This window comes from Brachypodium distachyon, chromosome 2, assembly GCF_000005505.3.
Source record: "Brachypodium distachyon strain Bd21 chromosome 2, Brachypodium_distachyon_v3.0, whole genome shotgun sequence".
Taxonomy (NCBI): Eukaryota; Viridiplantae; Streptophyta; class Magnoliopsida; order Poales; family Poaceae; genus Brachypodium; species Brachypodium distachyon.
In genome coordinates, this window is record NC_016132.3 from 3,778,479 (window position 1) to 3,791,754 (window position 13,276).

Genomic DNA, 13,276 nt, shown 5'->3' on the forward strand with positions numbered 1-13,276 from the left:
GAAATAAAACACACACGCAATAGTTGAAGAAAATATAACTAAGCATATACTATTGGAGATTAAAACATAATGGCTTTTAACAGGAGCACAAAAATGATAACTAAATCTTATTGAAAAATATTATGTGCCAATGTAGATTCTAATAAAAAGACAAAAACCATCGTATAGATTTGATTTGAAGAAAAATGTAAAAATACAGTGACTAGAAGAAACTGACAGATGTCAAAATAGTTAAAAGAACTAAAATACTGATCCCCAAAACGACTCTTGATGAAGGCGCTAATATTACCTGTTTTTATCAACGGTAGTCACAGGGTAAAATTGAGGTGTGTTGTAAACCCACTATTAGCATATCACTTTCAGTCTCAAAAAAATATATAATTTATGCTCCAATTTCAGTTGAAGATAAGCGATGTCTTTCATATTTAAGGGTCTTTTTGAAAAGAAATATAGTGAAGAATCTGGAAAAAAAAAGACCACAAGCGGTACCATTTGGTTCTGATTTTTTTTTAAAATAACTTGCAAACAACAATTGTCAATTGGTACTGCAAATAAAGTTCATTAATTCAGACACAACAACACCACATGTTGATCATTAGAAAGAACGGAAAAATTGGAACTCGACAAATAAATTTTGGATTATAATTGCTCAGGACAGCTGCAAAACCAACACAATGTCAAAAAGAATCTGTAGTTATTTCCAAATTCAGTAACACATTCAACATATATTAATTAGTGCCCAACAGAAAAGAAAGGTCCACCACAGTGTCAGGAGACAGTCAAAAACGACCGCTATAGCAAGCGTAACGACAACGAGACTCAAGTAAAGCCGAGGCTGTGCCCGTGGTGGTATCTGCACCCACCGTCCTAGCCACTCGTTTGGATTTTCCCCTCACTCTCTCTCTTAGTTAATTTACTATACTCTAAATTAGCAGGAGAATTAACACTCTCACCTAGTGATAACTTTTTCTCTTCTCTCTCTCCTTCTCTCTCTTCCACTTTTAAGTACAAATATTATGGTACATGACATGTTTTTAATTACATATTTAGTATGTTGTTGTTCTAAAAAACAACAGGAGTACGGGGTGCCAATGCACGATGGCACAAATGCGAGAATAGTATGTAGGGGGTGTACGCCGGTCTTATAGCGAAGATCGCCGTACACTTGGACAAATTGACACGTCGATATTTTTTAAATAGGTTCGGTCGACCCTGCGGGCACGACTTAGTCCTATGTTAGGAGAGGCTTCGAGGGGGTCGTTAGCCAAGCGCTTGGGCCGAACTCGTCTTCCCAAGTCGCCTATAGCGAGAGATTTCTAGGGGCCGCCTCGGACCTGGGCCGAACTCGTCTTCCCAGATAGCGAGGTTGGGATACCCTCGAGACTCTAACCCGATCCCTCTACTTCGAGTCGAGGTCGTACTAGGCGGCCCGGAATCTCGAAACTAGACTTCTCAAGTCGTGTCCCCGAGGTCGAGTCGAGACTAGGCTCGACCCAAGCACTCGAGAGCGGGCTCCTCGAGTTGTTCTAGCTCTCTCCCCTTTGATCTTATTTCAATGGAGAGTGAGTGATACATGTCCCCATGGGGGGTATTTATAGCCTAGGAGTCCATGACAAAAGACCATGACTACCCTTAAGGGAGAGGGAAAGTGAGGGTAAGGTGGTAACTTTGCTCCTAGAGCTTTCTTGGCCCTTACTCTAGCTCCTTTGACCATGGCATGGGGGCTTGACCCTTTGACTCCTTTGACCGGCGCTTAGTTGGCATGGCTAGGCCTTGTTGGCGATTTGACCGGTTTCCAGGATTTGTTGACTTGGTCGTTGCCGCGTAGGATCGCGGTCCGGCCCATTCAAAGATTTTATTATATTACAACATAGTACATTATGGTATATGAATTGTACCTTAATAGTTTTTAAATATCTCGTGTACATGAACTTAAGATACGAGTACATCGTATGATACATCACAGATACAATTAACAGATACCTCATCAACGATAACTTAATCATGTACCGGGACAAAATCACAACACAAACATTCATAAATAACTAATATCTCGTCATGTAACATGCCTACATGATGGTACTAAAAAATTACATCATAAACATTCAAAAATCACACGGTACATGATGGCACTTCAAAATCTCACAAAATTATGGTACATGATGGATTCAAAATAAAAAAATCACATGTCACATGATGGGATGGGGGCGGAGGCCGAAGGAATCCCCACGGCAGCAGCGGTGAAGGCCGAGACCGCGACCTGCGGTGGCAGCACCGGCGGCCGCGCGGGCATCTGGGCGGCAGGGATGGGTCGGGGGAGGCAGTTCCGGGGTACCATTGCGGAGCAGGCCGGCATCCGCGGACCCAGGTCAGAGCAAGCAGATCCGGGGCGGAGGAAGCCGGTAGCGGCGGCCAGTTCAGGAGACGTCACGGGCTCTAGCATCTAGAGGCAGGAGTTGGGAAACTATGCATGGCCATGGCCGGTCTCTGTGTGTGTGTGAGAGAGAGGGGGGGCTAGCCCAGAGAGAAAAGGAGACGGATAGGAGAACATCTGGGGACCCATTGACTGCTAATCGAGATTTAGAAAAACGAAGGAGGACAGGTGGATGGCCAACACTGTAGGTGTGCAGATGCCGTCGGCATCACCTGGAGGTTTGGCGAGACTCAAGTTCAAACTGAAAGGAAAACAAAAATAATAGAAATTGAGAACAAACATTTTTCCTACTAAAAAGTTGGGTTGGGAGTATCAGAGCTACTTACACGAGTGGCATTTTGTTTTGGAAAAAAAGATATCACCTACGGTTAATACAGTGAAAACCTAACAAATAAACATATATATAATTTGTATAGTAAACAGTCGACAATAATGATCGTAAAGTAGTGGAAACCTACATCCGGTCGAGACAGGACACACGAATCAAAACCCAATTCGGTGGTACTGTTGCTTCGGTTGTCATGTTAGATATTTCGTGTCTAGGACAATGTATTTTTAAGAATATCTGAAATCATTTGTAGGAGTGGTGATGTCTTTCTTTTCTTGATGGCATAATGCGGTTGAGCTACTCACTGAACGCATGAATATTTATAACTTATTTCAACTAAACATACTCTCTAGTATAAAAGTAGTAGTTTGTTATTGTTGAAACTGGACGTAGTATGTCGTCGCTTAGGATGAAGAATATTCAAGCAAGAAAAGTGTGATGGTTGTGAAAACGTTATTGTTCGGGTGCGTGAGTAAAGAGCACTAAAAGTAACCAAACAAGAGAATTTAAAAATGACATTCTTTAGAATTGCAATAAGGATAAAAGCGTTTTTGGGGATTCCAGATTCACCACTAGTATAAAGTATTACTACGAAGGGTCGTTATTCTACCTCTTAGTATGTGCGATATATGACGAAGGCCAATTAAGAGATGAGGCCTAATTCAATACACCCCTTTTCCAAACTCAGATCGCTAGAATGTGTTTTTCATCTTTTTCATTCTTCTTCCTACTCTTTATTTCATCTTGCCTCTTTTCTCTCTCGCAAGATATCCGTTACCTCAAAAACTGTTTCGACGATCCCTCCGGTGAAAATGTTCGGAATTGTGTCTTCTACGACGCTGTGAACTTTTATCGCGATCCACCGGTGAAATCTCCGGCCAATACCAAAGTACCGAGTGTTGTTCGGATTTCTTGAAACCGTGCGTGATAATACGATGTTCACATGTTTCCCATTAATTCGTGCAATTTTTCAACGATCCCTTCAGTGGATCGTGCGGAATTTTGTCTAATATTACAATGTGAAAATTCATCGCGATCCAACGGTGGAATCACCGGGAAATTACGCAAAACCGAGTGTTGTTTCAACTTCTCGCGACCGTGCGGGACAGTAAGAACATCCAACTTGTTCGCACGTTTCCCGATGCCTCGAGATTCGCCGATCCCTTCAGTGGGATTGTGCGGAATTATTTATACTACTACAATGTGAAATTCCATCACGATCCAACGGTCAATCTTCGGAAAACTTCAAAACACCGAGTGATGTTTGGATTTCTCGTGTCCATGCAGAACAACACGAACATCTGACTTGTTCGCCTATTTCCCGCTGGCTCAAGAAACTTTTCGCCGATCAGTTCGGTGGGATTGTGTGAAATTGTGTCTATTACTATCTCGTGAAATTTTGTGAAGATCCAACGGTGCAATCTCCGGCAAAATCAAAAACACCGAGTGTTGTTCGGAGCCAGGCAGAAAAGAGAGAAGGAAATATTGTTTAATACCCATCATGCCCTTTTTTATGAAAGGGTACGGAGTGATCCGAACCGTCTTTGTGTTTTTCGTAAGAGGAGGGGGTGTATTGAATCAGAGGTGTTAAGGAGATACTCCCTCCTATACATATTAATTGTCTCAAATTTCCCCAAATATGAATGTATCAATGCCCAAAAAATGTCTAGATACATGCAATATTTCGATAACTAATATGGATCGGAGGGCGTACGTACTAATGACTTAGTACTGTATCACGCACAACAACCATTATCCCTCCACGGACTGTGATGAGTGGATTTTATAGTGTTCTACGGGTTGATCATTGCATACATCTCATAGTTGATGGGTACTTCACTCCCACTGAAAGCACAAAGACGGTTAAATCCTGAAATAAATCTAAGAAAATGCGAGCACCTATGCCAAGTCGAAGCAGCAGGCAATGGGTGGATGTGTGGAATGTGAAGAGAGGAGGTAGATTCCCTGATGTAAAGTCGGTGACTTTGCAACCACTGACATGTGGACCCCAGGCCACGATTGTTTTTCCGGTAGTGAATACAATAAAAACTGTCATGCAATTTTTTTTCCTTACAATGCATCTCTTGCAATTAATGCTCAAATGAATAATAAAAAATGCATGATGACCAAAATGAGTTAAGAAAACGTGTGATGAGATCTAGCACGAAGAAAAAAAATGTCCTATCTTTCTTACTAAGAAATCATCTCTCATGTATGTATAGTACGGGAGATTTTCTTTTGGTGCCATCTCTTGCAATCAATTCATGCATTAATATAAAAATATACGATGATTAAAACTAATTAAGAAAAGGTGTGATGAAAAGATGAAATCGATCTAGTAAAATGAGATGAAAAGATGGAATGTAGTAGTAATGAGGAAAAAAAATGGCATGCCTTTTCTTTCTTGTTTTGAGTCCTCGTACCTTTTCTTTCTAGTGTAATGAGAAAAACTGCTATGTAGGGTCAATATGGACTTTACACCTAGCACAAACAAGGAAGTAAATGATAGTTTTAGAAAACAAGGAAGTACTGTAAGTAATAAGCCATCAAAGCATAATGATTGTAATAAATTCTTTGGCCGGGCTGCAGTAACAAAATTCCCCAAAAATATACTCCACTCCAATATGATAAGCACACGGACATGCAGTCAATTTTTTCTTTCTTTCACTGAGCTGGTCAAACAATAAAAAAAGAGCTTCAATTAGCTTAGCTAGAATGGCGGCTGCCTACGTGTCAGCACTGGGCGCGCTACTCGCCCTGGCGTCGTCATCCTTTTCTCCTCAACAATACGCAGTACACGGCCAAGTCCTCGTGCCCGGCGACGACGCTCTCGCGGCGCTGGCCGCGGCGGGGAAGCTGCGCACGGACGCGGCCGGTCCACGGACTTCGGCAACATCACGTCCGCCGCCTTGCTGTTCCCTTCGTCCCCGGCGGACATCGCGGCCCTGCTCCGGGCCGCGCCGGGGACGACGGTCTCGTTCCGGGGCCGCGGCCACTCCGTCATGGGCCAGGCCCTGGCCCCCGGCGGCGTGGTCGTCGACATGCCGTCCCTGGGCCTGCCGGGAGCGGCATCCGGAGCGCGCATCAACGTGTCCGCGGACCGCGGGTACGTGGACGCGGGCGGCGAGCAGCAGTGGATCGACGTGCTGCGGGCGTCGCTCAGGCAGGGCGTGGCGCCGCGGTCGTGGACGGACTACCTGCGGCTCACCGTGGGCGGCACGCTCTCCAACGCCGGCATCAGCGGCCAGGCCTTCCGCCACGGCCCGCAGATCTCCAACGTCCTCGAGCTCGACGTCATCACCGGTGCGTTTTGTATACGTTTTATCGTTTTCCATACAGTCACGCTCACGCAGTCACGCAGGCCGGACGCAGCTGGCCGGACGCAGCAGCTGGCAAGCTAGCAACGTACGCGCCGCGTTCTTCGTCTTGTAGCTACTAGTTAATTACAGTATTAATTATTACGTACACCGCACTGCATTGTCTCGATCTGTCGCTAGCTTGTTCAGGTGCAATTAACTCGATCGCAACTCGGTTAATATCCCGTCTGGGGACGCATACATGCATCTTGATTGTTGTAGTATCATGCGCTGACCCGGTTAATAATCGGCAAAAACTTGGGTGGGCGCCTGGCGCACCTGCGTCCCCGTGCGCTCCACGCCCCCGATGCCGCAGGCTTCTCATCGGACGCTCCAGCGCGTGATGTCTCGTTTCTAAAGGGATTTTTCTCGCGGCTTGCCCATCGCTCGCGTCGGCTCGCGATCTCCGACGTTGGCTCGCCTGCGTCCGCTGCCCCATCGATCGTTTGCCCTGTCGACCGAGCTTCATGATCGGGCATTGCACAGATCGGATCACCCAAACATTTTCACCTCGTCGATCGGGAAATTCCGTTGATCGAGTGCAGCACAGATTGGATCGGCTCCGCCTCCCGCGTCGTTTCCTTCGTAGCGCCCGCCTCTCCCGGCCCGATCACTTCCCGTCGACTCATCTCCCAGTTCCTATCGCCAGCCATGGAGGAAGGGCGGCGCGGTGAAGCCCTACCCGGCGATGGCCACGGCGACGTCGGTGGAGGTGAACGAGCAGTCGTTCACGTCGAAGGCGGCGCGGCGAAGACCTACATGGCGACGTCGGTGGAACCCCTACTGCTGGATCGCACGCACACAGCTCCGTCACCGTCGGTCCTCAGGTAACTGCTGCTGCTGCTCCTCGCTTGATCATGATCATCGCCATGTCAAGGTCCGGCCGGCCGATTAGTCACCGATCGCTTCCTGATGTAGATTACATGCTCCACCTTTGAATGATGCTGTTGGTGGCGATCGTGGAGAAGAGGAACAACAAATTATTTAATGGAAGTATTGTATAAAATTAACAAAAGTATTATTCCAAAAATTATAAATCAATGTACTAGCAAGAATTGGTTTGATTTATACACATATGAAATAATATACTACACAGTCTTTATAAAACAAGTGTAATCTTTCATTTAGATTTTCTATTGTTGTGAGTATAGATGAGCACGATCCGGGCCCTGACGATGACGCTGAACTGGCCCAGCTCCGCGCCCTGGCCTTGGCGTTGATCTGCACGCGGAGCCCGATGAGATCGAGGACGCGACGGCAATCAGGGGCGGCGGACGATGGGAAGCGGCAGCGGCGATCTGCGCGCGGAGCCCGATGAGATCGAGCCCGATTCGATCCATGTCTGTGCAGAGCTCGGGCAGCGGACGCGAGCGAGCCGACGAGGGCGAGCGGGCGATCTTGAGCCGACGCGGGGATGGGTGAGCCGCGAGGAAAATCCCTTCAGAAACGAGCCATCGCGCGCTGGAGCGTCCGATGAGAAGCCTGCGGCATTGGGGCGGGGAGCACACGGGGGCGCCCACCCAAGTTTTTGCCTAATAATCGCAACTTACGTTTGCATGCATCGCATCGCAGGCAACGGCGAGACGGTGACTTGCTCCAAGGCCCAAAACGCGGACCTGTTCGACGCGGCGCTAGGCGGGCTGGGCCAGTTCGGCGTCATCGTCAGGGCTCGGATCGTGCTCATCTATACTCACAGCAATAGAAAATCTAAATGAAAGATTACACTTGTTTTATAAAGACTGTGTAGTATATTATTTCATATGTGTATAAATCAAACCAATTCTTGCTAGTACATTGATTTATAATTTTTGGAATAATATTTTTGTTAATTTTATACAATACTTCCATTAAATAATTTGTTGTTCCTCTTCTCCACGATCGCCACCAACAGCATCATTCAAAGGTGGAGCATGTAATCTACATCAGGAAGCGATCGGTGACTAATCGGCCGGCCGGACCTTGACATGGCGATGATCATGATCAAGCGAGGAGCAGCAGCAGCAGTTACCTGAGGACCGACGGCGACGGAGCTGCGTGCGTGCGATCCAGCAGTAGGGGTTCCACCGACGTCGCCATGTAGGTCTTCGCCGCGCCGCCTTGGATGTGAACCGCTGCTCGTTCACCTCCACCGACGTCGCCGTGGCCATCGCCGGGTAGGGCTTCACCGCGCCGCCCTTCCTCCATGGCTGGCGATAGGAACTGGGAGATGAGTCGACGGGAAGTGATCGGGCCGGGAGAGGCGGGCGCTACGAAGGAAACGACGCGGGAGGCAGAGCCGATCCAATCTGTGCTGCGCTCGATCAACGGAATTTTCCGATCGACGAGGTGAAAATGTTTGGGTGATCCGATCTGTGCAGCGCCCGATCATGAAGCTCGGTCGACAGGGCAAACGATCGATGGGACAGCGGAGGCAAGAGAGCTAACGGAGGAGCGCGCTGGAGCGTCCGATGAGAAGCCTGCGGCATCGGGGGCGTGTAGCGCACGGGGACGCAGGTGCGCCAGGCGCCCACCCAAGTTTTTGCCTCCCAAACCCACGGGAATATGTCTCGTGGCAAAATCCGTTACCCTAGATTTCCTCCTGACCTGTCTCACTCCCTCACTCCTACTCCCTCCCGAGCCGCCGCCGCTCCCCACATCAGCCCCGCCTCCTCCGGTGCCGACCTCGCCTCCGCCCGTCCCTGCCTCCCCATCGCGCTGACCCCCGCCTCCCCATCGTGCCTCCCTGCCTCTCCTCCACCGGCCCGGCCTCCCCATCGCGCCCCCTGCTCTCCCCCATCCTGGATCCCATCCCCGAGCCGCCGCCAGTCCCCTCGCCCCTCTCCTCCGCCGCCCCCGCCCCTGTTCTCCTCTGCCCTCGCGCCGCCCCCCGCCTCCCTCGATCCGCCACAGACGACCCCCGCCTCGTCGGATCCGCCACGGGCCGCCGCCAGCAAGATAGGAGAGGCCGGATCCGCCGCCCCTGAGCCCGCGCGCCGCCGGATCAGCCGCCGTCGACCTCCTCGCTGGTCGGATCCGTCGCCCTCGTGCCCGAGCGTCGCCGGATCCGGCCTCCCCTATCTCAGTTCGTTACTCTTTTCCCTCTCTTGGTTCTCTTACTCCCTCTGTTCTCTTGATCTCTCTCTCACTCACCTGCAAACTAATTCTGTTAACAAAAGGAATAGGTGATGCAAAGAACTAAAAATTTGTCTCCAACTGAATCTCTGAGAGCATATATGCTTAATCTTCTGGTTACTTGTAGAGAACACTAGAGGAGACTATTCCAGCACCAAAGAGAACGCTTAGGTCTCAATCTGCTGGACTATCTCAATTGCCTAGTTGTATAAACATGTAGGTTTAATTTTCCTCTGCAGTTGTTACTTTTTTTGGTAGTTCATGTACTAGCAGTTGCCATTTTGGTATCAGATTTAGCTGTAGCACACTAGCACAAGTGATCTCTCTGGAATTCTATTGTTATAACCATTGGTGATGTGTACAACTGGTACAAGGCGAAACACCTAGCTGCTGCACTTCTTTCTGAAATTGTTAATAAGTGCTCATTTATTCTCTAAATATCAACATCTGGTGAAACTGAAACTGCTCTTACCTGTTACTATTTCATACATTCTGGGTACTTCGCTGCTTATTTTCGTCCTTTAATTGTCTGTTACTTTTATTTGCTAGAGCGCCTGACACAGGTGTTGATGCAGAAAGAGAGTCACTTAGAGATTTTCAACCATTACAATTCCACTATATTGGAATATCTAAGCTTCTGTTTAATCAGTAAGCATACATAGCAGCTTTCTAATTCCATTTATTCTGTAATAAGTATCTGTGAATTTCCGTTTGAAAACAACACGTAAAGCTTAACTCTCCTGTCTTCTTTTTGTATAGTGCTTGTGATGACATCTCAGATGCATACTTGGTAAGTTATAAACAATTTTGACAGGAACCTGAACTGTCTAGTTGGCTTTGATCTTCTTAAAAATTCATACTTGTAGCTTTGACACAGGTGAGATTTTTTATTGAGGACATCAGAGATGTCAGGTTCCATAAGGTTGAGACTGGATTGTAGAAAATCTCTGGCCGTATATCTAAGAAGATCAAAGCCAACCAGACCTTACAAACATGACTGACTCATGCTCTGAAGGTAAATTATGAATTTTGTCTGAGCCTGTCATACTGCTCTGTTTGCTGCTACTAGCACTACACAAAATTTGCTTTATCCGTTCACCAGAGTCTTGCTTCTGATAACATGTTGAATAAAGTCCTTTCTCAAACACATGAACTCCTATTATCATGGTCATCAGGAAAAGTTCCACATCACAATTTTGCATTTTTCTAACTTCTGCAGAGGCTAAGACGCAGATAACAAGCAAGACATGCATGTATCAGTCACTTGTATTTGCAGATGATTTACTACATATCTGTGGATTGCAGTAAATTGGAGGTACTTGCTTTGCTCCAAGCTTTATCTATTAACCATAAGTTTTTTAGGATTTTTCGGTCAGACATGACTGTTTTGTGGAAGCTAAAGATAGTGAGCTATGAGAAATGAATCACCTGTCGCAGAAGATCATTCTCATATATTTGAGGATGAATAGCATTCTTTCGCATTTAGCGTGTTACAATCTTGCAGTCATAACAAAGTGCATAATCTAGATGGTTTAATGTCAGCTGAGTCACCCAATTAGTTGAAGTAATATGATCCTCTAGACTGTTTTGCTGTGAGTGCTACTTATTAGTGGATTCCATGTGATTACAATTTGATTATCTATAAATGGCTACATATCTGACAATACTGTAAATATTTGTTGCTTGCCGTACATGTATTTTCTTGCTACATTCATGATTTAATCCATAAATTGTTTTAATGGTTTATAGGTAGCTTCTTTGAGCTTTTCCCCCCCAGTTTTCTAACCTTTGAGTGATTCATTCATGTCATGTACTCCTGCTTCTCTGTAGGAGATGCCTTGATGATGACTCCATGTTGAAGGCCAAACTGATATATATATATATATATATGCAGGACTAAACAGGAACCTACCCTAAGAGTTCCTATTTACCTTAAACAGGAACTATTCCGAACTATCACCTCCTACAATCGACGCGGGCGAGCCCGCGGCACCTCCTCCCGACGCGCCCACCGGCTACCACCTTCTTCCCCCGGCGCGGGCGAGCGAGTGGTGGCGGAGGCCGATGCGAGAGAGCCCGGGAGAGCTACCTCCCGGTCGCGGCTGAGCGGACCTTCTTCTCCGGCACGGGCGGGCGAGCGGCGGCGGAGGCAATCGATAGTTTTACGATATATTTTGAACCGCTTGTCGGAATGATGCAAATTATACGGCGTTGGAAAGCTATGAACCAGGCGCAACTTTTTTGTTTATAACGTTTTTGCTAATTCTTAACGGTTTAAGAGCAGTTTGCAAATTACCGTCCGACAAATTACGACCAAACAAAAAACAGCGGACGGTATTTTTACGATATATTTTGAAGCACTTGTCGGAATTATGCAAATGATACGGTTGGAAAGTTATGAACTAGGTGCAACTTTTTCGTGTATAAAGTTTTTGCTAATTCCTTACGGTTTAAGAGAAGATTTCGAATTATCGTTCGCTGTTCGAAACCGTCAGGAAGTTCACAGAGTATAAACGAGGAAAATATAAGGGGCGGAAGTTTAGAGACCGCCAGGAAGTTCTCAGTTTATAAAACGGAAGTTCACTCGTGTATCGATGGGTTCAGAATGTTCACGCCCGTAGACCTCCTTGTTCTCTAACGTGGGCAAAAATTACAGTCGGCGGAGCTTCAGAGACCTGAAGTTCATAGTTTATGAAACGGAAGTTCACTCGTGTAGTCGATGGAAAGTTCATGCTGAGAAGTTCACTAGCTAGTTTCATGAGAGTTCACTTGTTTAGATCGAGAAGTTCAGATGTCCTTTTATGGGAGTTTCGTTTGTTTAGACTGAGAAGTTCACTAGCTAGTTTCATGAGAGCTGGCAAATTTTATTTGGGAAGTTCACTAGCTGGCACGCTGCAAAAACAAGGATGTAGTAGCCTTGTTAATCTGGATTTGCAAAACTTTCTCGCCAAAAATCTTGTACCATGGAAGTTCACGGTCTATAAAATAAGAAGTTCACACTTGTATTTAGGGAGGTTCAGTACATTCACGTCCGGACACCTCCTCTTTCTCCGGCGCGGGCAAAATATTACAGCTGACGGAGGTTCAGAGACTGTCAGGAAGTTCACAGTCTATAAAACGGAAATTCACCTGTGTATTGATGGAGGTTCAGAATATTCACGCCGTGTTGACGCGTAGGATGTACTGGTTTTTCTTCGCGTTTCTCAAACTTCTCTGGATTTGCGCAAACGATATACCGTTGGAAAGCTACTGAAAATCCGCAGCTTTTTCATATGTAATGTTTTTCCAAATTCCCCGCGGTTTAGGAATAATTTTAAAAATAACGAAATCAGATCAATCTAAAAAGGACAGACGGTATTTTTACGATTGTTTTTGAACCGCTTGTCGGAATGATGCAAGTAATACGGCGTTGGAAAGTTATGAACCCGACGCACCTTTTTCGTATATAACGTTTTTGCTAATTCTGTACGATTTAAGAGCAGATTTCAAATTACCGTCCGCACAGACCACCCGTACTGCGTGCGCGTGCAAAGTACAGCGCAGCGAGGGGAAGTTCATATCTGCAGCGAGTAAAGTTCAGTCGTGCATGCGAGGAAGTTCAAATCGTTTCGTATTTAGTTAAACAGAAACCGATTCCTGGTTAGCTCGTAGGTTTTATGTCGCGCTATTTGACACCCAGGGAGTAAGTAGAATATTATTCTGCACCCACCCCCACCCCCCGCGTGCACTTCCATCCAGGCCCGCCTGCTTCTCTACATGCAACATAACCAATTTACGTTGGGGCTTTCGGCATTAAAATTAGCACCGAGCGACCCCCGCCCCGCACCAAGTCTTCTGCATGCGACGTAACCAGATTACGTTGGGTGATTCCAGGAGTATGAAAGCACGAGCTTCTGCATGCAACGTAACCAGATTACGTTGGGTGATTCCAGTAGTATGAAAGCACGAGCGCACGTCCCGTTCAGTTTTTCGGCATGCAACGTAAGAAATTTACGTCCAGGCTACCGGCTTTGAAACGGAGACGTAAGAAAGTTAGGGTCGATCGAG

The 13,276-nt window shown here is 46.7% G+C and overlaps 1 protein-coding gene and 1 long non-coding RNA gene across 3 annotated transcripts; both read left to right on the top strand.

Moving 5' to 3' along the window:
• Positions 1 to 2,201: 2,201 nt before the first annotated feature.
• On the top strand, positions 2,202 to 7,907 carry LOC106866016 (cytokinin dehydrogenase 1). Its single transcript, XM_024458276.1, has 3 exons — positions 2,202 to 2,402; positions 5,477 to 6,065; positions 7,691 to 7,907. The coding sequence occupies exons 1-3, from the start codon at positions 2,202 to 2,204 to the stop codon at positions 7,831 to 7,833; spliced, it is 933 nt and encodes a 310-aa protein (XP_024314044.1). The 3' UTR covers positions 7,834 to 7,907.
• A 769-nt stretch (positions 7,908 to 8,676) lies between these two features.
• Positions 8,677 to 11,634, top strand: LOC104582508. 2 transcript variants are annotated; one of them, XR_730246.3, is made up of 6 exons: positions 8,677 to 9,179; positions 9,779 to 9,877; positions 9,989 to 10,019; positions 10,107 to 10,244; positions 10,449 to 10,544; positions 11,124 to 11,634. It is a non-coding gene; the product is annotated as an uncharacterized LOC104582508 (long non-coding RNA). The 2 variants fall into 2 exon arrangements; XR_730248.3 differs by lacking the exon at positions 8,677 to 9,179 and adding an exon at positions 9,186 to 9,445.
• The last annotated feature ends 1,642 nt before the right edge of the window (positions 11,635 to 13,276 follow it).